Source organism: Colletes gigas, unplaced genomic scaffold (assembly GCF_013123115.1).
Source record: "Colletes gigas isolate AHSC1104 unplaced genomic scaffold, ASM1312311v1 Colletes_gigas_Sc00037, whole genome shotgun sequence".
Classification (NCBI taxonomy): Eukaryota; Metazoa; Arthropoda; class Insecta; order Hymenoptera; family Colletidae; genus Colletes; species Colletes gigas.
Genome location: NW_025106666.1, coordinates 1,579,642 through 1,607,520, shown reverse-complemented (window position 1 = coordinate 1,607,520; position 27,879 = coordinate 1,579,642). Strand labels below are relative to the sequence as shown.

The window sequence follows — 27,879 nt, the reverse complement described above, 5'->3', positions numbered from 1 at the left end:
TAGACACCTAATTAGATTTTCGGTAAGGAATTTTTTTCTAGAATGTGGGTAGGGTCTCGAGGCTATGTGTAATGACCAAAAATGATTGTAATTGATCCCCACAACTGAAAATAATTTTTTTAGAACGATTTGAAAAATTTCAACATCTACCCGATTTTTTTGCTCGAAAGTGGATAGGATTTCAGAGGTATGTGTATTCACCAAAAATGATTGTAATTGATCCCCGAAACCGAAAATAATTTTTTTAGAACGACTTGAAATTTTTGAATTTAATTGTTAATAACTTTTTAACAAAGCCTCAGTCATGAAATTGATATCCTTGATTTTCGTCTTATTTTGGGCTCTAGAATCTCCCATTAAAATAAATGATACCCAACTCTGATGCCTATATCTATAGAACGAAAAAATTTTTAAAGTACGACTAATTACGAGTTGTAAAAGAATGGACAACAATTTCGCCAGCGTGTGTTCGTTCTTTGCAACTGACGCGTTACGGACGCATCCGAAAGCAGATGATCGGAAGGAATAATACGCACACTCACTCTCCCTCTCGCATTTTCTCTCCCTTACAAAAATATGTTGGACGGAACCGACGAGTCTCTCTCCTCGTGCTCTCTCACTCTTCTTTTATTCAGTTTGTCGTTTAATTAAAACAGGATTAATATTGCGTAATTGAGTTTTGAGCGATCCGGGTATCTCCTTTGTCGTTTTTGTTCCATCGAGAATTCTGCGGGATCGAAGAAGGACACAAATACCCGAAAACAGTCTAACTGCTTCAGAAATAACAAATTTAGGGTTTTCGTTGTCTTATTTCTGAAAAAAAAAGAAAACACTCGAAACGTTTAGATCAATTGCAGTCAACTCTATTTGTGATTCGGGGTCAGAGAGACCCAAAGAGGATTCTTGGAGCTACAAAAAAATATCCGTCATTCAGATGTAAAGGTATAATTTACTTGATCACATGGTATAAAAACAGATTGTTAATAAAATTTGAGAGTAAGGACGAAAGGTATCGCATAATTTTTCGAGGCGACACGGGCGCCACCTGGCGTCTCCAAGTTCCTTCTAACATCGAATCAATTGTTAAAAATAAATTCCAAATACCAATTATTACAACCTTCGCCAAGAATACAAAAATCGCTGAGAATTTGGCTTTCGGTGGCGGTGCTCGAATTTCATCGATCGGAATACTGATTCCACACTTGGAAAACACGATAAAATAGACTACTTTGCAAGTCGAACGTTCGAAATAGAATCATTCGCGACTAAATGCATTAAATGCATCCGCGACGATGGATTCGTATCCTTAACCTTAAACACAACGCTCCCGACGTTTGATAAAAATCACCGACGCTTGATTCGATAACGTTATTTCGATATAATAAATATTTTCACCCTCGATCGTTGCTTCTCTGATCCCATAAAATTGTCACTGGAACAGGGATGTCGAAAGGATCGCAGAGTATCGATACAACGTGAAAAACAAAAATCGGAAAATCTCTTTGTAAAAAACGCACCATACCGACGGAGTTCGCAAATTTTCATTATTGTACGTGATTCGTAAAAATATCTTTTGTGGGGAAATAGGGACACTGATCTCGCAATTGGCCCATCAACGGTTAATTTTAGCTTAAAAAAACTTCTCGTCGAAAATTGCTCTTTTTTAGGGTCGAACAATAACAACGTGTACAAGGCGGATTTAAATGCAGATTCTGCGTCTAAAATGAAAAAGTCCTGGTAAATGTAGGTTCTTGAACATTTTGCTTTTAAGGTGGCGTTATATCATTTGTATTGTTTCGTAGTGAGTAACACTTACGGTTGATTTTTAATTGTTCATTGTAAGTGAAATTTCATTAATTTTTATATCCCTGACTCGCTTGCTTTAGAATATTATCGTTGAAAGCGAGCGTACCTTGCGAATAGAATGTTTTTGGACCCACATTTATCAGAATTTTTTGCTTGACTCTGACAATACATACATTTCACGACACCCTTTTAGGCCTTGTGTTTATTTATTTATTCACGCAAGGTTGCTCTATCGCAGCTTCTCCATCGTTTTGTTTCGTCGGTACGATTGTTAAAATTTGTCGGGCACCCGTAGCCTGTTATCGGCTAAGAAATCCCTCGTGACGCGTTCACTCGGTGTGAACAGACGGAAAACGGAACGGAATGGGGAAAAGTTACGCCGGCGTTGCGTGAACGAACGAAAAAGAGACGAGAATGGGACGAGGGGACGAGGGAAGCGTGCCTCCGTGGAACGATCGATTCGTTCCGCTCTCAAACGTGAAAAATTCGAACCCATTCCACAAAGATCAACGAGAGACTTTCGAGTCCTTTCCTTCTCTCGATCGTCACAATTTTCTTCGCGTCACCAAAAATACTGATTACAAAATCGTGAAAAAATCCAAGCGAAAATTCAGGATCATGAGTAGAAATGTCAGGAAGGCTTCGGACCCTTCGCTGACCAAGAAGCAAACGTTAACGAAGAAACATTCTCGTCTCCCTTGTCGTTGGACAATTTCATTCCTCTCGAACCTCTATTCTGAAACATCGTCTCGTTTTCATTCATGCTGCTTAGGGGGTTTCAACACATACTCACGATCGGAATACCTTTCTTTGTTTTATTAGTGAACGGACGCAAATGGCTCTTGCAAAAATACACTTTGTTATTTCATCATCTCTTCTCGTTACTCTAAAAAACGTGTTACTACCTAACTCCTTAATTAAACTCGTTTGTCGGCGTTTAATCATTCGTCGCTAACGCGATCGATCATCCAGAGTTTTGCTCGGGCTCGTAAATGTCTCGAACTGGCAAGATGGCCGTTGAAACGCCGGGTTATATTACGTTCCTTGCGAATACAGAACACAAGAACAGTGTCGTCGATCTCGATCCTCCGTTAAACGAAACGAGGTGCATCGCGTTTTTACAAAATCTCCCACACGACAATGTACAACATTCCTGACGCACGTTTAAAGGCGAATCGTACTTGTCCATCTTTATCATTTTTGTTATTGTTTCATCTCAAGGTCACTTTCAATGGTTTCATATTCAAACCTATGGTTTTGGCGTTTCGACCCTCAAACGACCTTGACCTAGGTCGCTTCAAGATCAAGTTGTCATAACTCGTTGATTTCGAACCATGCAACGCGTGAAAAGAAAAGATAATCGGACAAGTTACGAGAATCGTTCTGTATGTATATAATATAGCGCAATATATTATATAATATAATACTTTACAATAATTCTTATCGCGATACACTCGACAGAAGAAGCCTATAAAATTCTGGCCCGTTGAACACGACCGACGAAACTGTTCTTCGCGACGGTCCGCGTCCCGTTTCCCTGAAATCTGGGGTGGTTATCCCATACGACATTGTCCGAATAGTTCGTAATCGTCTACTACGGTCCCGTTTCGTGGCGTTCACAAATTTAATACGTCGTGTCGCGGAGGCTCAACGTTTCCCGCTGTTCGCGTCTCTCCAAGTGCGTCGACGACTGGAAACGAGGAACCGGAAAGAGTCGATGGGAGAAGGAAGAACCAATTCCCGACGGGCTGTTCTGTCGAGCCATCGTTCTTCGGGACGCAACAACTCGAAGGCGCAGCTGTCCTCTCTGCAGTCCTGTACGACCGACGTCCATCGACTTCTCCCATGGTCTTTACCGATTCTTTGTCAGGTAACGACGAGTCTGGCGGCAGAGTTCGCGTGTTGGCTCAGCCGTGGTCACACTAGACTTCGCACCAGCACCGTAAGCTCGCGAAACGAGGCGCCCAACTTTCCTGGCGTCGACTGCTTCTTCATCAGGATGCCTCTGATCGTCGACAGTTTCTCGTAACAGGAGAGGCACTTGTGGTATCTGGTAATACAAAATGGAAAATACAGTGTTCCCGCGTTGCTCGGGACCCAACAGGCATATTTATCGAAAGTGGACAATGTTCTTGGCGTTTTGCTGCACGGCACGAACGTGCCATAGAGAGATAACTCGAAGACCAGGCACGCTGATTGGCCGTAGCGTGACAGCGACGCCTGCCTCACACGCATTGTCATTATTGGCTGAGACGATCACAACTACAATTCCACCCCGTGACGAAGTACGCGAACGGGACGTATCAAGACAGAGTAGGATAGAACCATATTGGACGACATTGGCGTAGCCATAAGCTCAGTGTATTAACCACGAATAGAACAAAAACGTATCTCTCGTGGATATGGAGATCCTACTACATACTATGTAGCGTGACATCAGAGCGGGGTTTTCTGGCGGGAATTAGGCGGCGCGAAGACCTACTCCCCTTGCCCAAGCACTGTTCAGTCAGTAATGTACCTAGCCTTCAAGACATCTCTCTATGACAGAAAGAGATAGAAAGCGAAAGACGAAGAGGGACCGGGGGCCAAGCTCAGTCTCCGCGTAGCGTAATACGATCCGGTGTCGAATATCGAACGCGACGTAATTTGGATAATATGTATTTACATTCTTACAATTCGACTTTGACTTGAACTTACCGTTCCTCTCGCGACACGTCCACGCCAATAGTGTGGAGAGGAGCTTCCACGTTCGACTTTATCACCGATGCGAAATTCCGCATGATCAGTCTCAACGCCGTGGCACCCACCGTTATGTACCTGAAACAACCATAAAGAACCATCGATTTAGTCCCTCTATCTTGTCAGAAGCGTGAAGTAAATAATTGGGCAACTATATTTTTAATTGCACCCAAGTATTTAATCGGAATTATATTTCTAAAGGTATGCAAGTATTGTTTTCATTAAAATGAGAAAAAAAAATAAACGAAATAAATTTTCCAATGAAAAAATGAGAAAGATAACATAAAGAAACCGATGAGAAGGCGCAGAGGGCGATCCGCGTCGCTCGTGCCGCCCACCGGTGCGCGTCACGCCTAGTTTGTTCCAAAACGTGTTATTAGCCCATAACGACGCCAATAAATAACGAAAGGCACGAAAGGCTTGGCGGCGCGATTAGACACGCTCGCTTTCGGATGGCGATAAAGGGTTTGCGCGAGCTCCCGTTAGAATCGGCGTGACGAATGACACGAGCCCGCCTTGTAAATGTTCCGCGTCACGTCCAAGCGCTCGTCTTTAAACGTCCCGTGAACATTCGATGCCGGGTATCGTCCATCGACGAACTTCTATCGTGTAAATGTAACGTTTTAACGTCGATGCTTCGTACGAAACGTAAAATAATGTTTTATTATGGTGTTATACAGTCAGTCACGAAAGTCTTCGTACACCCCCTAAAACGGTCGTTTTAAAGAAAATAATCAACAATTTCATATAATATTATGTTTATTTATTAATATGTACAATATTATTAATTAACCTATATAAAAATGTATTATTTTTTAAGAATATTTTATGCAATAAGAAAAAAAACGAAATATGTATGTCACAAAAGTGTTCGTACACTAAAATATGAAGTTAGAGTAAATCTAGCAAATCTAATAAATTTTTGTTACATTAATATTTTGTCGATCCTCCTTTTGCCTTTAAAACTGCTTTTAATCTTCTTGGCATAGAATGGACTAATTTAGTTGTAAAATCAGACGGAATTTTTGTCCATTCCTCTTCCAATGCAGTTTTAAAGCTTTATTTGTTATCTTATGCTTCCTAATTTTGCGTTCCAAATAATCCCATACGTGCTCTATAGCATTCAAATTTGGTGATTGAGATGGTGAAAAAAGTTGTTTCGGGACATTCTACAGTATCCATTCCTGAATAACACGAGCTGTATGCTTAGGATTTTGGTCTTGTTAGAAAATCCAGTTGTTTTCCAGTCCCAATTTTGCCGCATCATTTTTTAAATGGGCTTTAAGTATATCTAAATATACCCATCGATCCATAACAGAATCTATAAATACTAATCTCTCAACTCCCGACGTTACCATTGAGCCCTAAACCATAACGAATCCGCCATCATACTTTACAGTTGGATTTGGTTTTGCAAATCAAATGCCGTGTCGCTTTTTCTCCATATTTTGTTTCTTCCATCCGCTCCAAAAATATTATACTTACATTCGTCAGTGAATAATACTTTTTCCCAAATTTGTATATTCTCGTTTTCATGTTTTTCTGCGAATTCAATTCTCTTAAAACGGTTGATATCACTGACTAAGGGTTTCAACCGCGACACATGTCGCATATAAATAATTTGCAATACAGATCGAAACATTTTAGGACGACCGCTACGTGTTTTATTATTATATTTACCAGTTATTTTGAATTTTTTTATTATGTATTGGATAGTAGAATGTTTTCTATCCACAATGTTAGCAATTTCACGTAGAGATTTTTTCTCCTTATACAATTTAACAATTAATTCCCGCATTTCAACGCTTGTTTCTCTCCTAGAAGCACTCATTGTTGCTAAATGATTGTTAGACATCTTTCAACTGAATCACGACGTCATGAGAACGTAAACAAAACATTATCGTGGAAGCCCAGGTATTATGTTTCAAAAATTTACTAGATTTATTAAATTTACTACCTTCGTATTTTAGTGTACGAACAATTTTGTGACATACATATTTCGTTTTTTCCTCATTGTATAAAATATTCTTAAAAAAAAAACAATAAATTTTTATGTAATTTAATTAAATATCATACAGAATAATAAATGAATATAATATTATACGAAATTATTGCTTATTTTCTTTAAAATTACTATTTTAGGGGGTGTACGAAGATTTTCGTGACTGACTGTAAGTGGCTGCCGCCTTTAGATCGATGAATATTGACATTTCTTCAAACTATAACGTAACAAATAGAAATATTCAATAGTTAAATGAAGTGCCTACTTGTTAAAAAATTTACAATTGTTAACGTTCGTTTAACATAAGTGTTTTAAAGACAGTAGGTTCAAAATGTCCGTCACCAGTGACCACCATGGCAGTCAACATGTTAAATAAAAATTTGTTTGTTCCCTCTTATGGAATTTTGAGGGACGAACGTTCGATCATATATGTATTTGGGGGAGGGGGAAGGAGAGGGGGAAGGGGAGAGAGAGATCGATGAATCGAGAAACGATCGTACGGGGCGTAACGACCCCTCGAAAACGTGGCACGCGACGATCGAAATATATTCATCGGTTCGCTGGTAGTCCTTTTTTTTCTTCTCACGAGCCTCCACCTTCGACCAGGACGAAAGCCCGTGACGAATGAGCCGTGAAAACTGCAAGCAACTATATGCAAACTGCACTGCATTACGCCACCGAGATGTGTATATTTAGCTGGGCAATTTGATGGCAGGATTCACCCTTTCGGCGGCTGTCGAACCGTGACATCCAAGTACCGTAATCAGTGCGGAATCGTGACGAATATGGGCGCGGAATATTCGACGGCGAATCGCGAACTGATCGTGTCGAAGATAAAAGGATCTGAACGTTTGTCGTTGATCAGTTCTGTCAATTATACAGTGTTCGGGAAAAATTTTAATGGCGGATTCTAGAGGCCAAAATAAAACGAAAATAAGAATACCAATTTATTGTTGGAGGCTTTGTTAAAAAGTTATTAACGTTTAAAGTTCCGCCCGTAATGAATTTTTTTCTCGAAAATGCGCAAGATTTCGTGGGTATGTCTATTCACCAAAAATGATTGTAATTGACTCCCGCAACCGAAAATAATTTTTCCAGAACGATTTGAAATTTTTGAATTTAATTGTTAATAACTTTTTAACGAAGCCTCAATCAACAAATTGGTATTCTTGATTTTCGTTTTATTTTGTCCTTTCGATTCCTCCATTAAAATTTTTCCCAGGGGTGGCGAACACCCTGTATGGCGTGTCCCGCTTCGCTTGAAGAGACTTGTCGCGACAGGAGTTGCGTATAGTCTATTAGAAATATAAGATTTCCATTGTCCGTAGCCACCGATGTATTTCAATTTCAATCTGACCGATGATCGATCAAAATGTGCACACTTATCTTTGGAACTCTATTTTTAGCATTGTATTCGTGTTCTAATAATAGCAGTGATACGAGACGATAAAAAAAGGAATGGCGAACAGACGTTTAATCGTCGCAATAAGTATGTAGATGCGCAACGAACGGAACGGCAATTTAACGGACTAGTGGTCTCTGATCATAAACGGATGTGCTATTATTACATCGATCTATCGTTAAATTAATACGAAACCGTTTTAATTCAATCGAGCAACAGTCAAGAGATCTGATAAACACGATAGATTTTCCATACATCATTGACAGATTGTCATAAATCATTGGATTCTTCTTGACCTCGGCTATTATATTATTTAGTAATTTTTCCTTAATAATATGATTCACGTTAACAATTGTTCGGAATCTAGGTCGAAATAGGTATGCATAAAATCACGGTAGAAATAATGTTAAATTTGATCGATCTAACCAACATATAAGAATGAGACGAACTAGAATTTACATATACGCGTGTTCGTTATAACAGGAAGGAACGAATAACTAACCATTGCGTGAAAGGAAATGCTCGTTTCTCAGCTCGACAGCGCAACAGCAACAGCAACAGCTTGTAACTGAGCACCGATTAATTACACAGTTCCAACCATCGCTCACGAGTACTGTTCGTTTCGTTGTTACTTGGAATTTTAGATCGGCAAATGCTCGCACGATGCATCAAAATAATTATCTTGTAAAATATACTTCCATTAGTATCAGTGTGCAAACATATTTAGGTTAGATTTAACGCGATACGGTTACACCGCGTCTCCTTTGCCTGATTCATCTTCAAATATACAGGGTCTTTATCTTACGTACTCGTTAATGTACAAAAATGTGTCGAGAGAAATTTGTTCGAATGAAAGAGAAACCGTCAGGGTGAGGTTTATACATATACCACGATGTCCATTCGCGCGTATATTGTCGTTTAACGTTACCTTCCTTTCAATGTGAAACGCAACACGGTCCGTGAATTAGAGAAAATCGAGATACCCTTTTTGTTGAAGAAGGGGAGAGGGGGGACTAAGTTCTCGAATGGCGGGCACGAGTCCAAACAGGGTATCTCAAGTGGGGTTGCGTACTTGGCGTGGTTTACTACGCACCGGTATGGGAATGGCTAATTCGACGAACAGGGAAATATGAGGCGAAAAGACCGATGCGGAAAGAGGGTTCGCAAAATTAGCCGAGACAATGGAAGACAGTGCCAGATGCAAATTCGAGCTTCGAATCCTCGCTGTCGCGAGTCGCATTGTTCACGCGAACAAGCTCGAAGGGCCACGCGTTTCACGCATATGTTGACGCTCTTCGCAGACAGTTATGGACAAATCCTTCTTTATTTCCTTCTCGCTGTTGTTCGACACTCGATCATGAATATTAATGATCGTGTAAAGTTCTGCATTTTCTATTAAATTAATAACAATCAACGTTTCGCGTTAACCCTTTGACAGTTTAGATTCGGGCAGAGCATCGAGCGTCGAATTATTTAGTCTACCGACGATATCTAAGTTTATTACACAACTTTTGTTGAGCTTTTTAATGATGTCATTGACATTAAGAATACATACTACGAAATAACAAATATTTTATATTGAACTGTTGAATATTTCTATTTGTTACGTTATTATTTGAAAAAATGTCGAGGATCTGATTGAATCAATGTAGCAATATTTAATTTCGACATTGAAAAATAATTCCTTGAGATAGAAATTCTTTAGAAGTTTTGTACACAAACTGTTGAGTTGCTGCAGACATTCCTGCGGAATTTCTATAAAATTTAAATGAACTAACTGCCAATCAATGCTACGTTACTTTCTAGACATTTATGTCAGTTTTTCAATCCCCAGTTTAACGAAGGTGTTTAATTTTTAATGCAACAAATTAGAACCGTTGAAATATCTGACTAGCTGTAAAGACTAGAGCCAATGCTGAAGTATATCAGTAGGAATTATTGTAGCAACTCTGCGCTGGTAAAAGATAAGTCGTTTGTACTTACATTTCGTATTTACTTTGAAGGAGATCCCCTATTGGACCTAGTAGAGAGTTGCACAGATCCAGGTTCCACAGTGTTCTGAAAATAATCGAGAAATAACTCGAAATGGTGTAAAATAATTATTCGACAAAAATGTCGTTCGTAGCATACAAAATAAATTGATTAAAAATTTCAATACTAAAGAACAAAATGCTTGGAATTACATTCTTGTTGGATAATTGTTTATTAGTTTTACGAAATCTTATTACTCACGGTTTTAGGGTCAATATGCCCAACAAATCCACGATAACCGAAAGATCGTTCATCGCCACTGCGGATTCCACAGCAGCCTGAAATTTAATATTATCCTTAAATTTTACCTACATATTTGAATAGTGGGAGGAAGTAATAAATACCAATGGAAATTACATAACTGATTAAATAATCACTTGTTATCAAAACAATACAGTCGAATTTATTAAAAATAAATAATAAAATTCAGATTTGGTTCAAAATGAACCCCAAATCTTGCCGTTCGTTCGTTAAGGCGATTCACCGTCTGGGGGGTAATTCCTCACCGTTCTATCTGACGTCATGCTCGTTAATCATAATCAGCAATTATAATCATAAATCACTAGTCCGATCACATTTGCCAAACTCCGATATGGCGAAACAATGGTGTACCTTAAGATCCTTGTGGTGCAACCGAGAGTAAATGATTTGCAAGGAACGATGACGGTTCGTGAGTACAGCCATCATCGATTCGTGACCACGCATCATGCTATTAAGCACTTCGGCCTCTGACATTTCGTTGAAAACTCCCATTTGTGGATAGCCGAACGCGGTCGATCTCGCGAAATGATTCTGTCGGGAAAAATATTGATTTCAGTTGATTTTGGACAGGAAACTTATACGTAGTACAATGATTCGCGATGCTCACGGGTAGGAAAGTTTCGACGTCCAGGCCATAAGGTTTATCAGCACTGATGGGAACAAATTCCTCTTTCTCCGTGTTGTCAACGTTCGGCCTCAACTGGGGGGCTCGAACGTCTATCTTAGGATTCGGGGGCACTTGAGCTTTATTCGATTTCTTCGTCGCGAACGTCGTTGTGGTGGTGGAAGCGTTGCGCGCGGACAGCGACGTTGAGGTAGCAAAGTTCCTATTCAGCGAGGTCGACCTAGATTGCGCAGAATTCGGCCTATTTAACGCCGGATCGGAGGGGCTGTGCCTTATACTATTAATTCTGCAACAACGTTGAAATTCAATGATATCCACGATAGAAAGCTTATGTAATCTTGCGATACACCAAGTTCTCGACTTGAGTTTGATTCAAACAGAAACATTTAATATTTATTCCATCGGTTCATCAACTCGAGAACTCACTGTACTTGTATGAAACATCCTGCATACTTACTGTACCGGATAATCGCTTTCGTAACCCTGTTCTCCGTCTCTACAACTACTCTGTCTCTTTAAGTAATGCTTGGGAGAATCCGGGCTAGGTGCTCTATTCTTTAGTTTTCCATCGTCCATCACTGGAAGAACGGCAGCCATTGGTGCCACACGCGGTGTCAACGTGGAATTCGACCTCTGCGGGCCTAAGGGTTGTGGAAGTGTTCCTACGTCACTGGTAATACTTATCTTTTTCCCAGGAAGAGGAGTAATACTCTGTCTAAGGGGTGGTATAGAGGCGAGGTTCTTCGACGCTCTGCCAAGGCCATTGTTCGTTTGAAGATTTTTGGTCTGACTCGTCGATGTGACTGTGTTTCTTTGAACGGGCGGCGATGACTTGATTGGCTGAACGCGCACTGATACTGGCTTTGTTAATGATAACGTCGGCGCTGGTGGAGGTGGAGATGACGGTGATGATATAGGTGGAACTTCCTCTGGCTCCACCGTACTTAGATTTGACATTGAGGTAGAAAGAGTTTGTAATATCTGTGGTTGCGTAGGATCTGGAAAACGAACGCGAGCGGAATAATGTATGAACGAACACTGCGTAAATTACATGCAGAAGCAAACATGGACAATTTTTATTTAAACGGAAATGAAAGGTAACTATTTGAAACAATAAATGTTTTACATAATTATTATATATATTGACAAGTATCGTTTATACGATGAAATAACTGCGAAACAAGATACTACCTTATATAGTATTTCAAATAACGTAATGTCAAAAGTGGCCAGTTCTGTGCGGAAGTTTGTAAGTCGACATTCATGCAACGTTCGTATAAAAGGAGGAAAAAGATGGGAAGTTTGTTTGCATGGAACTCACCTACATCTTGAGGCTCCTGGAAAGCCTCAGGTTCTGGAGGTGGAGTGCGAGACACTGAAACATACCGTGCATAGCATGCTCATTCACAAACTGTACGGCGCAACATCCATCTTTCAGATGCATTTTTATTTTCAGGCTTGCGACGGTAGGATAGTCGAGAGTTAGAGTAAAATAAAGTTTAAGTAAGTTAGAATATACAACCGAATATTGCAAGAAAGAACCAGCAGTAAGATACGGATATACTTACATGACCTATTTGGTTGAAAGACGTCGTGATATTCGGTGACATTGGGTATATCTGCGTACGTTGCTTCGTCTTCTGGGTCAGTTCCAGACTTGTCTGCCTCTTCTATTGTCCGTACGTCTAGTCTATAAGTAGAATAAGTAGTAAATATTATTCTACAACCACATGCCACTCAATTATTTGAACACGAAACAACTATTTCAACTTACGTATGTTTTTTTAACTCGGGTGGCCTATCCCTGGAAAAACTTTTTCTTAACGAATTTCCGTGACTGAACGGAGAACCGGATGTCGACACCCCACCCAATGGAGCGATTTTTTGTAAATCGCATACATATAGGACAACGTTGGCAGTGTGGAAACTTGCACCAATCTGAAACGGTTATAGAAATAGGTTTTATACATACCCGAAATCTCGGGTACCAAAAAATACGGGTTGGGTGTGGTTCGAGTTTGTTTGTAGTACTTGAATACTTAGGCAAAAGTTTGTAATATTTGGGTACACGAGAGATTGTGATATTTGGGTGAACGAATGTGAATGTTTTCTTACACGCGTATCAATTGTTATCAGTAAATATTGTCTTACCAGCTGGTTCTGAGCAACAGCTATATCCTGTACCTTCACCCAGCCCGTTGGTACTGAATCTAACGTTCGACCTGGTTCCCAGCCGTACACTTTTAACACATCGTGGCAACCAGCAAAAAGACATTCCCCGCCTTGACTAAAATAGAGGCACCTAACCAGAAAATAAAACATTTTCTAGACATTTCGTCGAGGACGAAAGTGACGCCAGAATCCTGAACCAGTTTAATCGAGCCTACATTAATACGTACCGAATTGCAGACGAATGAGTCTGGTCTGTAGATGATACAAGTTGAAACGATTCCAAGTCCCAAAAGTGAACCGTTCTATCCGCGCTGCCACTTGCTAATAAGAATTCATGCGGATGAAATTCTACGGTTGTTGCCGGTCCTCTGTGTTCCGAGAATTCTCTAAGTTGTCTACCAGCTCTTAAATCCCACAACTAATTAAAAAATAAAATATTTGTAAACCATTATCGCTAACGCGTATTACGTAAAATTACGCGTATTACACTAATTGATACCTTGACCATTCCTTCTTCTCCCGCGCTGGCTATCCACTGGCCATCCGGACTAAATTTTAAACTATTCACCATCCTATTGTGCCCTTTGTAAGTGAAGATACAACCTTTCCTCCTAATATCCCACAGTTTGATCGCAGTGTCTAAGCTACCAGATGCCAACAGCTCCCCGTAAGGATGAAAATCCATGCAACGTATGCCTGCTTTGTGTCCTGTTAACGTGCGTGCCAATTTGGCATGCTCCAAATCCCAAATTTTCAATGCACCCGTCTGCGAACCAGCGCATACTAGATCTTCTGTTTGTCCAAATTTTACACATTCTATTGGTGTAGTGTGACCGCTCAAACTCTAAAAATAATATAACTAATTTTGGACCAGTAACAAATGGAATATGATCACAGATGTATAATTTACAATATAAATATAGCAATCTTATTAAATTGGTTTCAAGAGAACTATAAAGCAATACTCCTACTTTGGAATGTCCAGTCACTATAGTCACTACAATATGTACTACTGACTATACAAAAGTGTTCAATGGTTATGATTATGAACAAAATTAGGATAAATTAATATTTAATTTTTCCCATTTATGAGATACAAATCCTACATCTACATCAATTATGATTCAATGTTTAAACAAATGATTTTACGGAATAAACAAAAATACCATGATACAATTCTGCTTCCCAACTGCCCATAGATTCACTTTCTTGTCGTCGCCACCAGTGACCAAAACGCGTCCAGACTTGTGACCTAATGCCAAGCAATTGACGTTGGACGTATGGGCAACAAAATCCTCTGTACAGAAAAAAATATTCTTATGCACAGAATGACCTGAACAAAGATGTCAGCTTTCAATGACATTCGCGGCGACAGTGCATTTCCCATTCGTCGAAGGTTATGACCATAATAGGAAAACGCATCGAACAATTCGTCGGTGAATCCCGTCCGACTGATGTGTAAACATAAATTGTTTACCCGTAACGGGAGAAAAGAGCGCCAGAACGGTAATTCGTTGGACGCGTACATCGTGCACCGACGAATTGAACAAAGTGCACGTTTCACGCGAACAGGACAAACACTTACGGAGTTTCCATGACCTCTTCGTGGACGAAGCCATATTCCGGGAACACAGGACCGCGTTGTGCACGACTTATTGGCAACGACAACAATACGAGATTTCAGTTTGCAGATGCACAATTTTTTTTTGCTCGAGCTTGCGGGTAACATTTTTACTTCGTGTTATTATCTCCGAGCGGTGACGATCGTTCAACGGGGCGGCAGCATCTCGCCGCGGTCTGGTCCTGAATGCAATCCTTTTCCTTGAAATTTCTGTCTGTTTTCAGAAACCGTTCGTTCCACCTCTTCGTCGTATCTCATTTCTTGAATCTGCCTGTCCGTGGGTAGCGCGAACCAACGTGACGTTGAAAAATATCGAAGTTTCTGTTTCTATCGAGATTACGTTCCAATCGATCGCGCCAGATGTCACCAGCTCTTCGATCAATTGAAATCGACCGTAACAAATGTCGATAGTATGTTGATGTAAAGACGGGCGACCGTCGAGTATATAAACGCGCGATAAACCGTTATTGGGAAAGAATATTGCAAGTCGTTAATTATCTCATTGGGCTAAGCCGCATTGTTACGATATAAGCATTCTTATGATATAAGAAGAGTTTGCGTCATACGGTAAACAGTTAAAAGTGAGGTTATGAGTTTTGAACAAGCTATAAGTAGAACTGAAACGACTCTAATGTTTGAGTATTCGAGTATAATTATTCGAGTATCGTTATTTAAACATGTGAGTATTCAAATATTACTATTCGATCATTCGACCGTACGATAGTCAGTTAAAAGTGAGGTTATGATATTGAACGAACTACAAATACAGCTGGGGGCTTTTCAAATATTTGAGTATTCGAATGTCATTATTTAAACATTTGAATATTCAGTTATCATTATTCGAATATTGAATATATGAAGTTATTATTCATATATTTGCTCTATGTAAATAATGAAGATACCGATGATGTATTTAAATATCACATCTTGCCATCAGCTGATTCTAGTCACGCTGACTCACGCACACGCACTAAGGTTGTGGTGTGTGAAATCGATGATTTTTAGGAAATGATCAATAATCTATACATACAAATACTAACTATGAACAAAATTCACGTTAACATAAACAAATAGTCTAATACTCAAATATTTCAAAACAAAAAAGTTCGACAATTCCGATGGTAATTAAAATTTAATCTACCGAATAGTCATGAACTATTTGTCGTACAAAATAATTGTTCCGAAACAATTTGAAATTTTGCTCTTTTACAGAGGTCACTCGTAATATTTTAATTACATCGATTGAATCTATTCGGAGTTGTAAAATGTTTTTACGTTCGCGTGTACTCGCGATCGTAGCTAAAAGATCGATTTATTCCGAGATACTTAAAAGGCATTGCGCGAAGTATGTGCAGGGACAGTCGCCAGAACCTCGAATTCGAGAATACTTTTATTACATCGATCATCAAGGCATGGTATAATTTAATTCTTATTAGACACGAGATTGCAAACATACAGAAGTAGCATCAAAAATACGTGTATTATAATTTTTCTGCTTCGTGTGCTGTAGTTATTTCTGGATGATGCTCGCATGAAAAACTTTACGTCGTGCTTCAAAGGTTTGCATCGACATTGAAGAAATTTGTTAAATGTTATGATTTGTACGTTATACTAGATATCTGGTTTTAGATAAAAAATTTTTGGCATTCTTTTTCAAGCACTTGAAGAAAAATGTCACAGGACGATATATCCACGACTTTCCGTATGTTTCTCTTTGCGGTCTGGAGAGAAATTTTGTCAGATGCGATGATTTGCCGATAGTGTTCACGAAAGTAATTAGGAAAGAGAATAGCGAAACAGGCAAAGAGGAGGATTGGTTTGGTTATGCCCATGCAGAAGAAATGCTAATGGTATATCCGGTTTCAATAAGCTTCTAAACAATTTTGCAATCGGGTTGATTTTTAATAATAAATTAATTATAGGTGCCGTTTCAACCAGAAAGATTGTACATGAGTGTTCAGTCAGGAAGAGTATATCATCCTGCACCAGAAAAAGCAGGAGGAATCGGTCTAGTGAGATCAAAAATTGCAATTGAATTTAGTTCATTATTCAGTTTGAGAAAGGTGAAGAACATGGTCCGACTCATTTTCTGTGGAAAAATAAAAGATACACTCTTGATGCAGAATGGTGCAAGAATAAAATATTGCAGGTCACCAGCTAAAAAATAAATGAACTTCAACTTCAATTGAAATAAAAGATGAAATATATGTGGGATCGGAAATCCTCATACCCACAGAAAAGGAATCGTAACATAGGAATAGTAACGATACGGCGATGGCAAGGTTAGTAGAATGGTTTTGGCCAGTAATTTCTCGATTCCTATATATATATATATGTATGAACAACTTTCATAAAATGTACATATATTTTAGATAATAACAAAGACTTTATAATTTTCTCAAAGTAATAAACTACATTAAGGTAGAGATGAAATATCAAAGATTCTTGCTGTACCATCATCGGAAGTCGTCAATATACTTTTTCATCTCTGAAAAACATTTAATATTCCATCGCATTTCGTTCAAATTCTATCATAAAAATAAAATAATTCGTTACTTCAACTTACTCGGATATAAATAAATCATAAATGTCTGCTGTGTGTCCTGTGAATGATCGCAAACATTGACCACTTCTTGCATCGAAACACCTGAGAATACCATCCAGTCCTGCTGAAAACAGGATGTGTGTGTTTCCTTTCCACACCAATTTGGATGTACCGTGTGCTTGATCTATTTTACACCTAAGTACCTAAGTAATTTCAGAAGAAATCAGTATGCTGAATAAGGTTACAATCGATTAAGAAAAGTAGTATTACCTGTTTTGGGATATCCCAGATAAAGATTTCTCCATTAAACTGTACCAGTTGCGGCAACTTGGAACGCGGGATTTTTACAGAAGGCAACCGCTTCTACCCAGTTGTTATTCCTGTCATCATTATCAACATTTTCACCATCATTATTGACATTCGTAATATTACTTTGCTCGAAATTATACAGGTTTTGCAGAACAGAAATAATCTAAAAAGGTTAATATATTATTTCAATTCTTATAGTAAATACAAAGATACAAATTTACATTACCGTGCCAGTGTTTGCCATGCTAAGTATAGTCTTCCCATCTACGTCCGACGAAATGATTAGATTATTATTTGGGTGACAATCGATATCAGTTATGGTAGAAGAATGGCCTAGTGAAGAAGAACTTGATATTTCGGACAGCGTTTGCAAATCTATTACTTTAATCATTCCGTCTGCATAACCTAATGCAACACGTTACCTGAAAATTTGCATTCGATTAAAACACGAATTTTTGTAAAAAAAAAGCATAATTTTGAGTCAAAATAACGCATACATTGACATATTTTTAAATGGGTAATGTCTCAAAAGAATGTTTTGAACAAGAGTAGATCAGTTTTTGATTGGCTACAAATTGCAATAAAAAACATTTCGAAAGGAGTAATCTAGCATAAGAATAATTTAAAAACAAATACCATCTGGAAATATTGCTCCAACTTCAATTCCATATTTGTAACCATTGGTAAAATTGTGATATTCAGTAGGTACTTTGAACCTATATAATTCTCCATCAGTATTCCTACAAAATAAATTGCTTGAAGTAGGATGCCACTTTAACCACTGTAATAACAAATAATTTTTCAGTTACTGTCAATCAAAACAATGCAAAATGCAATTACAAAAATTAGAAAAAACCAACCGTCAGATCACCTATATTATAGCTGAGGATTGTTTCATTGTCAGGTACTGTACAAACATAAACAATACCACTCATATCGCCAATAGCTAAGTACATTTCATTTGGACTAAATTCACAGAAGACTATACTATCTGATAGTTTCCTAGCTTTAAAAATAATTTCTCCAGATGATGTATCCCAAACATAAGCTACATTTCCTACACCTCCAGTAACAGCCAATTTTTTACTTCTAGTCAGTGATCCGCAAAAGATGGAACCTACAGTTTTAAAGTAAAAGTAAAATCATTTACAATCTTAGTGATAGTGCAACATAGAGATTTTTTTTAACCTGGTTTGTGGCCGGTGAATACACAGATTGCATCTTCAGAGGCTCTTCGTCGCTTGAGACTTCATCTTCAAAGTTCTCGGACTCATTCGTATCTATCACTTCTTCCATGTCACCCGCGTATAACATATCATCATCTTCCGTTTGGTCAATCATGTCTGACGAAAGTGGTATATCTTTTTGAATCATCGATGCGAATCGAATGTATGGCAGGCCCACGTTTGGAAAGGTTATAAATATATTCGAATGAGCAGATGAAACGAAAAAAATATCGATAATAATCGTTTATCGTGTCCAACATAAAAAATGATTATCTACGTTCAAACGATTAGATTAAAACTTCTAATATATCGTTCTTGAACACTGAAAATTCAAATTTCAATTGACAACGTTTCGTTTCCATCACCATTATCACTCATGAACACAACACCAAGCTATTGGGACTCACCATACTGTTGCGACCTCCGCTGGTATGAATCTGTGTATTATGTGAAGTTAGCTCTAAGACATAGGGATATCAAGGTTTGATGTGAGAGCGAAATTCGAATTCCATTGTAACGGGGAGATTTATTGTAAGCATGCGAGTTCGTAGCGAACAGCACAGCTGGAAGGTTTTAAGCGACACCTAAACGCAGAGAGTTACGAGGGCCTGGGATTGTATTCAAACTTTCCATACTACAGTTGGGCCAGGCAAGGATAGTAAATAGCTTAACTTTTTCTTTCACATCTGCGTGCCAAATTTCGGCGAACGGGCAGGGGCTCGTCTTATAAAATCATTTTTAATTCTGTCCTCACTTCCAAAAATTATCGGTGTCCTGCAAGGGTAAAACTCAGGTCGAGAAAGGCCGGGAGTCATAAAGTCATAAACTTTGTTCGGGCGGCGTCTTCCTGACTCTAAGGGGCCCGCTTACCTACTTTCTAGATGTTTATGTAATGTATTGTTGCGTGACCACGCGAACGTAGCCCCAGAAATATGTATAATCGATAGGCAAATTAGGAGCGACATTCAAACCAACTAGCGTATTGTAATAAACAACGAAATCGTACGCTTTTCAACGTGGGCGATCAAGCTGGGGGAAGGTAGAGAGAAAGGAAGGCATTTCTTAGATACTTAGTTTCTTTTCTAAAGGCTGTGTCGAATTCAAGTTTCCATCATTCCTTTAGTTTATTGTTTAGTTATTTCGGACCGTGCCGAATTAGCTATTTCCGTTAAGAGTTTCAATGGTCTTGACACACAGCAGGGCCTCGCGACACTTCGCTTCGAGTTTCGTTTACTTCACAAGGGTCATAAATTTTCTTAAGGGTTGCTTAGGCCGCTAGCCTCGTTTTCTCTCTCGACTCCCACGCTCTCTCTCACGCGCGCCCGCTCCAACATGGCCGCGTAACCTCCACCTCCACGCGGCTTGGGGGTGGATCATCGATCTATGACGATCCGGATGGAGGGAGCAAGGCACGAACCCCGATTGGACCAGGACAATCCAGAGGGAGGATCGAGGAATATTCCGGAGAAGGGATGAACATCGAGGACGACGAGAAGATTTCCGCGGAGGAGCAGATCGATTCGGAAGTCAACAAAATTGTATCTAAAAGTCGAGACGACGACGAATAAATCTTACCAACCATTTTTCGAACTTACATAGTCGTTTGATTTTTGCGCGCCTCGCCGAGCAGAGCGGTTCAGCGCTCCACGGGCACCAACCCACCGTCCTTTTTCCCTAAACCACGATCTCGGGACGCAACAAAATTTGGTGACAGCGGTGGGATTTGAAAAAGAAATTGAAAGACAATTTATTCAATTAACTTGCCGGCTCGCGAGTGGATCATTTGTGTGTTAAATTAGTGCGAAAGGTACATTCTCTCTCTCACGGGTTTTTCACGGTTTCCCCGTGAGCAAAGGGGCGAATGCCAGAGGTGGGTGGTTTTTCAGTGGCCGTGTGAGAACTCCCTGGAACCACATGTACAATTCGATCGGAATCTGACACACATCATCTCTCGACAACGGAGCGGAAACGATCTTTTGGAGTATCCCAAGTACAACGAGGAGCTGCAACGGTGAAATTATCTGAAATCAACGTGCGAGACGAAAAGGCAATCAATAGTTCACGTAAGACGTATATTATAAGTTTATATGCTTTCGATTAGGTTTAAAGCAAAGTTGATAGTTAATTAGTTTATTTAAATCGTAATTTTATATCAACAACATGTTACGTAGTCGTAAGGCAATGAGGAGACGTTGGAATCGGTTAATTAGTTTAAATATATCCCGAGAATTTGATGTCCGGGATGTATCCGCTGAAACTCTTAGAGAACCGGCCAATGATTGTATGGTACAACCGGACATTTCAAATCTTTTGCCGGTGCACGCGAGTACCCCAAGGCTTGATTCGCCGAGTTTAGATAATGAATTTTATCGCCCTGAGGTAATCAACGCTGTTAGCCTGCCGTCAGTTGAATCATCTGAAATTTCATATCTATCGTTAAAATTAGCCTCCGACCTGATTCCGCGCTTTGACGGGAAACCTGGTTCTCTACTTAAATTCACTAAACAGTGCCAACTTATCGATTCCCGAGTTAAACCTTCCGACCGTGGAAATTTATTAACTATAATTCGCAATAAGATCGAAGGTCCTGCGGATATTTTAATTTCAAATCGTCCAGAACCAACAACAGTAAGCGAGATCATTGGCCTGTTAAAGAAAGTGTATGCTCGGTCTTTCGACGTTGATCAGATTCACGGCGAACTGAGGGGTTTGCAACAAGGGATATACGAGTCGGTAGAGTTTTATGGGGCTCGGGGCCGTGAAATTTTGAGCCGAGGGTTAGAAGCAGCTAAAGAAAAATTTAACTCCGAACAGCTAATAGGAGCCGCGGCTTTATTAAATCAGTCAGCCGTCACAAACTTTAAACGTGGTCTTCAGAATCAAAATTTGAGACTTTTTATTTCGAATGAACCGGATAAAACATTTGATGATATAGTTAGTATCGCGAGTAGATTGGAACAAGAAATGGCAGACCCCGTAAAGCAATTTTCATCGTCAAATGTTCGGGTTGCTACCGCTAGTATCAGCAATATTAAATGTTATAATTGTGATCAGGAAGGCCATTACCGTTACAATTGTCCTCAACAAAAAAGGAATTTTCATAATCCATCGGCTCCTGAAAGGTTAAGATGTAAATTTTGTAGAAAGACAGGGCATACCGAGTCGCGTTGTTTTAAAAAGGGAAATTACAAAAATACTGGGATGCAACGTGAAACTGTTATACCCAAGCCGCAACATTTAAACTTAAAGGGGGCTCCGCGGGGAAACGCGAAACGGAGCGAACCCCTAATTGCGCGTCCCCAGTTAAACGAACATGCTTCCACTTCGACGTGAAAGGTGTTGGTCGATTGCCTATTTTAGGGTTATCGCATAATTCATTCCATAAGGGAATTGGCAATTTTCTCATTGATACTGGCTCCCAACTTAATCTAATAAAACGTAAAGGCATTATTTCTGGCTTGTTGGTGGATACTGTCGTTAGTTATAATATAGTTGGTATCGATAAAGGAGGTCTTAGCACTCTCGGTGAGGTGATCATCGAAATTTTCGGTATTGGCGTTAAATTCCAGATCGTCAACGATGAGTTTCCGATCTCGGGAATAGGAATTTTGGGTATTCCATTTTTGGAGCAGCAACAAGCGATATTAACATTCAAGGACGTTGTGGCTAATAGTCTTCGGGTTGGGGGGCAGGAATTGCCTCTTCATACAGGGGTTTCAGTTAGTTTACCACCTCGCATGAAAACTCTCCTAACCGTCCCTGTTAGAAATATTGAAAGACAAGAGGGTTATATAAGGAAGTTAGATACACAGCCGGGTGTTTACGTAGGTGAAGTACTGGTCTCGCAAGAGAATGGATTTGTTAGGATATTCGCTATTAATACTACTCACGATAGTGTGACTCTTTCAATACCCCCCGTTGAATTAGAAGAGTTTATTGAAATTCCTCCTTCGCCGCGTTCGGCTCGGACGGGAAATCCAAATAAGGGTCGGTCCAAAGCCGATGCTACTAGGCTCGTTCAATTGGCGAAGCTTCTCGATATGCAGGGTTTGAGCGATTCTGAACAGGCTAGTATTTTAAAAATCGTGAATGAATTTCCGTATCAATTTTATCTGCCTTCGGATAAATTAAATTCCACTAGTACAATCAAACATAAAATAGTGACTACGGATGAAATACCTATAAATACGAAACAGTATCGGTTTCCACTAGTTCACAAAGAGGAAATACAAAAACAGATAGACTCACTGCTTGAAAATAGGATAATTCAGCCATCTGCTTCTCCTTATAATTCGCCTGTTTGGGTTGTACCTAAAAAACCTGGCCCTGATGGTAAGCCTCGCTGGCGCATGGTGATAGATTACCGTAAGTTAAATGAGAAGACTATCAATGATGCGTATCCTCTCCCTAATATTTTGGATATCTTGGATCAATTGGGGGCCGCCAAGTATTTTAGTACCCTCGATCTTGCCTCTGGTTTCCATCAGGTCCCCATACATCCGGATTCTAAATCCAAGACCGCTTTCTCAACTGTTAATGGGCATTATGAATTTAATAATATGCCCTTCGGGCTTAAAAATGCTCCAGCCACGTTTCAGAGGTGCATGGATTTGGTTTTGGTTGGTTTACAAGGAGTCGAGCTTTTTGTATATATGGACGACATCGTCATATATGCTGATTCTTTGGAAGAGCATACTCGTAAATTGAGAATTCTCTTGGCTCGGTTGCAGAATGCCGGTTTAACGTTACAACCCGAGAAATGTCGATTCTTGCGACGAGAAGTTGCCTATTTGGGTCACGTTATCTCTGCCAAAGGAGTGAAACCAGACCCCGGGAAGATCACGGCTGTTAAGTCATTTCCTATTCCAAAAACCAGGAAGAATGTTAAACAGTTTCTGGGGTTAGTTGGTTATTATCGACGTTTTATCCCTCATATGGCAAAAATTGCTAAACCTCTGACACGATTGTTGAAGGCAGAAGTACCTTTTATCTGGGGTAAAGATGTCAAATTCGCTTTCGAGAGTTTACGTGATATCATTTGTTCGGAGCCGTTGCTCCAATTTCCCAACTTTCAACAGCCATTCCTCGTAACAACTGATGCTTCTAATTATGCAGTCGGAGCTGTATTGAGTCAGGGTCAGATCGGAAAAGATCTCCCAATCGCGTATGCATCTCGGACCCTTAATGACGCTGAAAATAATTATTCCACCATTGAAAAAGAATTATTAGCGATTTTATTTGCAATGAACATTTTCGACCGTATTTGTATGGCCACAAATTTATTTTAGTCACTGACCATCGACCGCTGATTTGGCTGCACAATGTAAAAAATCCCACTTCCCGTATCATGAGATGGCGTATTAGATTAAACGAATACGATTATGAGATGGTCTATAAACCTGGGAAAATCAATTCCAATGCAGATGCATTATCCCGAAATCCTGTTCTTGTCGATTCTCAAAATATCTTTCCTTTTCCATCTAAGTGCTTGACAATTCATACCGAGACTGAAAGTACGGACGCCTCCCCTCCAAGGCGTTTGCAAAGGGTTGTCGTAGGCGCCGACGATTTGCCAATTGCAATCTCTAAGGAGGTCGGGGACATTGACGTTGACGGTTCTATGGGAGACGAAAATGAACGTTTAGTTGCGGGAGTTTTTCTTGTGGATAGTGAACTTAGTAGTGGGTGTAATGAGACTGATAACGAAACAAATCATTCGGGTTCGGACTCAAATGATAGTGACGAGTATCATACGGCAGATGAGGAAGAGACATTTCCTTCCATAGAAGCATCTCTCCAGGGAGGAAAATCCTCTAAAGACTTAAATACTAACGTAATGAGTGGAGGATCGCTCCGCAGAGGTACGGAGGACATGTTTCGACTCGGGAGTCTGTCGGACATCGGAAAGGCCGACTTTGAAGGCACCCCGCCACAGGCACCGTTAGGGGCTGTCTCTGTATCTCAGGGTAAAAGTGCTCTGCCAGAAATTGGCAACAAGAGCCCCCGTTTCGTGTCGAAAGCGGAGACTCGGCACCTTCTTATTCCCGACTCATTTCGTGGCACTGGCTGTGCGCAGACCAGTTTATCCCGGATGAGGTTGTGGCGGAGTGTGGGCGAGTCTGGTGCTTCAGGAATGACAGAATCAGGTAAAGAACGGACACGATCCTCCGTAGAAAAAGTATATGAAAATGACTCTCATACCCATGATAGGTTCAAAGTTCTCTTGACAAATTTCATTCCACCCGTACAAGCATCCCCTCCTTCTTCATTTCCAAGTATCATTTATTGCAAGGACCATCTTTATATGCGGAAAGACAATCTTCTTCATTTTTTTTCTACTGATTGTCAAGTTTCTTCACAAATCAGTAATGATTTGTTAACACAAGGAAGGTTTTCCATTGGTCAGGTACAATCGTACAATGTTCACGTGGGTGAGGCAATGGTTTTCCCCGGTGGAAGCCAACATATTTTCCACTTATTTTCCAAGGTGAAATCTGCTGAACAACAAAATTTTAGACATCTCGCGTCTTCAATATCATCCCTAAAAAATCTCATGGAAACATTAGGTGTGATGTCCATCAGTTTATCTAAAAGTAACAATAACATTGAGCCTATTGAATGGAATTCTCTTGAATATCTTTTAAAGCAGACATTTAATAGTTCACAATACAATATTACGGTTTGCACTGGTGAAATCATTTCTCCCCCTTTATCAAGAAGACTTTCGATTATTCGGGAATATCATGAGTCTGTAGTGGGTGGCCATCAGGGTGTGACTAAGTTATTCAAAAGGATAAGGGAGGATTTCTATTGGACAAAAATGGGGAAAGATATCTCAACTTTTGTCCGCTCTTGTTCCAACTGCCAAAGAAATAAAATTCTTTCTGTTAAAACTAAACAGCCAATGCGCATAACAGATACCCCTCAGAGAGCTTTCGAGAAAGTACAAATGGACATTGTGGGACCGTTACCTGTGACTAAAAGGGGAAATCGGTATCTGTTGACTCTGCAGGATAATTTGACGAAGCATTCTGATGCTATTCCTATATCAACTATGGACTCCATTACTGTTGCAGTTGCTCTTGCAGAACAGTTTATAAGTAGGTTCGGTTGCCCTCGTGTTATTCAAACTGATCAGGGAAGTAATTTTGTTAGTGAAATAATGAGTAACTTTTGCAAAATATTCAAAATACAGAGAATTACATCAACGGCATTTCACCCTCAATCGTTGGGCTCTCTTGAACGAGCACATCGCGTTTTTATAGATTATTTAAAGCATTATTGTGGAAAAACTGATTGGGACGATTGGATACGCTTTGGAATATTCTCATATAATACTTCCGTGCATGAAGCTACAGGTTTCTCCCCTCATGAGCTTATTTTCGGTACAAAAGCCATCATACCATCAGAATTTAGTCGCCAAGAAATACCGCGAACTTTCGTTGAACATCTAGATGATTTGTTTACTCGGATCACGACTACTCAGGCTACAGCAGCGATTAACCTAGAACAGGCAAAAGAAAGGAGTAAAATAAGGTATGATAAAAATGCAAATCCCCGTAAATTTATTGTAGGTGACGATGTGTATTTACTTAGAGAACCTAAGACATCTAAGTTTGATTCTAGTTGGCTAGGACCATATAAAGTAGTTGAAATATTTAACGATCTCACTATTGAAATAGCTATAGGGAAAAATAAGACTAAAATAGTTCACGCGAATAAACTTAAGTTAGCCTGTATAAGGCTAGATCCAGTGTAAATAGTTTAACCATAAGTATTAGATATATTGCTGTACTTTTATATGAACTATATTGGATAAGAATATTTAGATAAGTTTGGTTAGGGCGTTTGATAACTCCTGGATGTCAGCTATGCGTTGTACTATAATTGATTTAATATTACCTATATAGTAATAGAATAACTATATCTTATTACTGTAAAATGTTATGATATAACTATTATTCTTCAACTCGCGCTTCCTGTGTGACAATGGGTGGACCGAGTAGCTCGTTTACCGCGGGCTAGCGCGGGAAGAGGGGGTATAGTTATAATCGTCTATTGTAAAGTACTTATTCATTCAATTTTGCGTACTTAAGTTAGTATTGATGTATTGTTTTCTTTTTGAAAAGTTGTTTCCATTGGAAACATCTTTTGTATATGAAGGGAGATGTTGCGACCTCCGCTGGTATGAATCTGTGTATTATGTGAAGTTAGCTCTAAGACATAGGGGTATCAAGGTTTGATGTGAGAGCGAAATTCGAATTCCATTGTAACGGGGAGATTTATTGTAAGCATGCGAGTTCGTAGCGAACAGCACAGCTGGAAGGTTTTAAGCGACACCTAAACGCAGAGAGTTACGAGGGCCTGGGATTGTATTCAAACTTTCCATACTACAGTTGGGCCAGGCAAGGATAGTAAATAGCTTAACTTTTTCTTTCACATCTGCGTGCCAAATTTCGGCGAACGGGCAGGGGCTCGTCTTATAAAATCATTTTTAATTCTGTCCTCACTTCCAAAAATTATCGGTGTCCTGCAAGGGTAAAACTCAGGTCGAGAAAGGCCGGGAGTCATAAAGTCATAAACTTTGTTCGGGCGGCGTCTTCCTGACTCTAAGGGGCCCGCTTACCTACTTTCTAGATGTTTATGTAATGTATTGTTGCGTGACCACGCGAACGTAGCCCCAGAAATATGTATAATCGATAGGCAAATTAGGAGCGACATTCAAACGGACCAGCGTATTGTAATAAACAACGAATCGTACGTTTTTCAACGTGGGCGATCAAGCTGGGGAAGGTAGAGAGAAAGGAAGGCACTTCTTTCAGATACTTAGTTTATTTTCTAAAGGCGCGTCGAATTCGAGTTTCCATCGTTCCTTTAGTTTATTGTTTAGTTATTACGGACCGTGACCGAATTAGCTATTTCCGTTAAGAGTTTCAATGGTCTTGACACACAGCAGGGCCTCGCGACACTTCACTTCGAGTTTCGTTTACTTTCACAAGGGTCATAAATTTTCTTAAGGGTTGTTTAGGCCGCTAGCCTCGTTTTCTCTCTCGACTCCCACGCTCTCTCTCACGCGCGCCCGCTCCAACATGGCCGCGTAACCTCCACCTCCACTCGGCTCGGGGGTGGATCATCGATCG

The 27,879-nt window shown here is 39.7% G+C and overlaps 2 protein-coding genes and 1 pseudogene across 3 annotated transcripts; 1 reads left to right on the top strand and 2 right to left on the bottom strand.

Annotated features, from left to right (window-relative positions):
• Positions 1-328: 328 nt before the first annotated feature.
• On the bottom strand, positions 329-14,682 carry LOC122402533 (katanin p80 WD40 repeat-containing subunit B1-like). Of its 2 annotated transcripts, XM_043405399.1 has the most exons (15): positions 14,624-14,682; positions 14,205-14,335; positions 13,538-13,882; positions 13,266-13,456; positions 13,018-13,168; positions 12,641-12,804; positions 12,435-12,556; positions 12,188-12,241; positions 11,324-11,864; positions 10,849-11,152; positions 10,593-10,772; positions 10,182-10,258; positions 9,933-10,007; positions 4,504-4,623; positions 329-3,856 (listed from the first exon to the last, which is right to left on the bottom strand). In XM_043405399.1, exons 1-15 carry the CDS (start codon positions 14,655-14,657, stop codon positions 3,724-3,726), a joined length of 2,622 nt encoding a protein of 873 aa, XP_043261334.1. In that variant the 5' UTR covers positions 14,658-14,682; the 3' UTR covers positions 329-3,723. The 2 variants fall into 2 exon arrangements, with proteins under 2 accessions (XP_043261334.1, XP_043261335.1); XM_043405400.1 differs by lacking the exon at positions 12,188-12,241.
• Positions 14,683-15,101: 419 nt separating this feature from the next.
• On the top strand, positions 15,102-16,887 carry LOC122402532 (UPF0598 protein CG30010-like). The gene is given in 6 exon segments (XM_043405398.1): positions 15,102-15,338; positions 15,872-16,074; positions 16,170-16,218; positions 16,289-16,509; positions 16,582-16,732; positions 16,735-16,887. Coding segments are annotated over 5 exon segments (657 nt in total). The 5' UTR covers positions 15,102-15,338; positions 15,872-15,924; the 3' UTR covers positions 16,821-16,887.
• Positions 16,888-17,075: 188 nt separating this feature from the next.
• On the bottom strand, positions 17,076-18,913 carry LOC122402586 (annotated as a pseudogene).
• Positions 18,914-27,879: the final 8,966 nt, after the last annotated feature.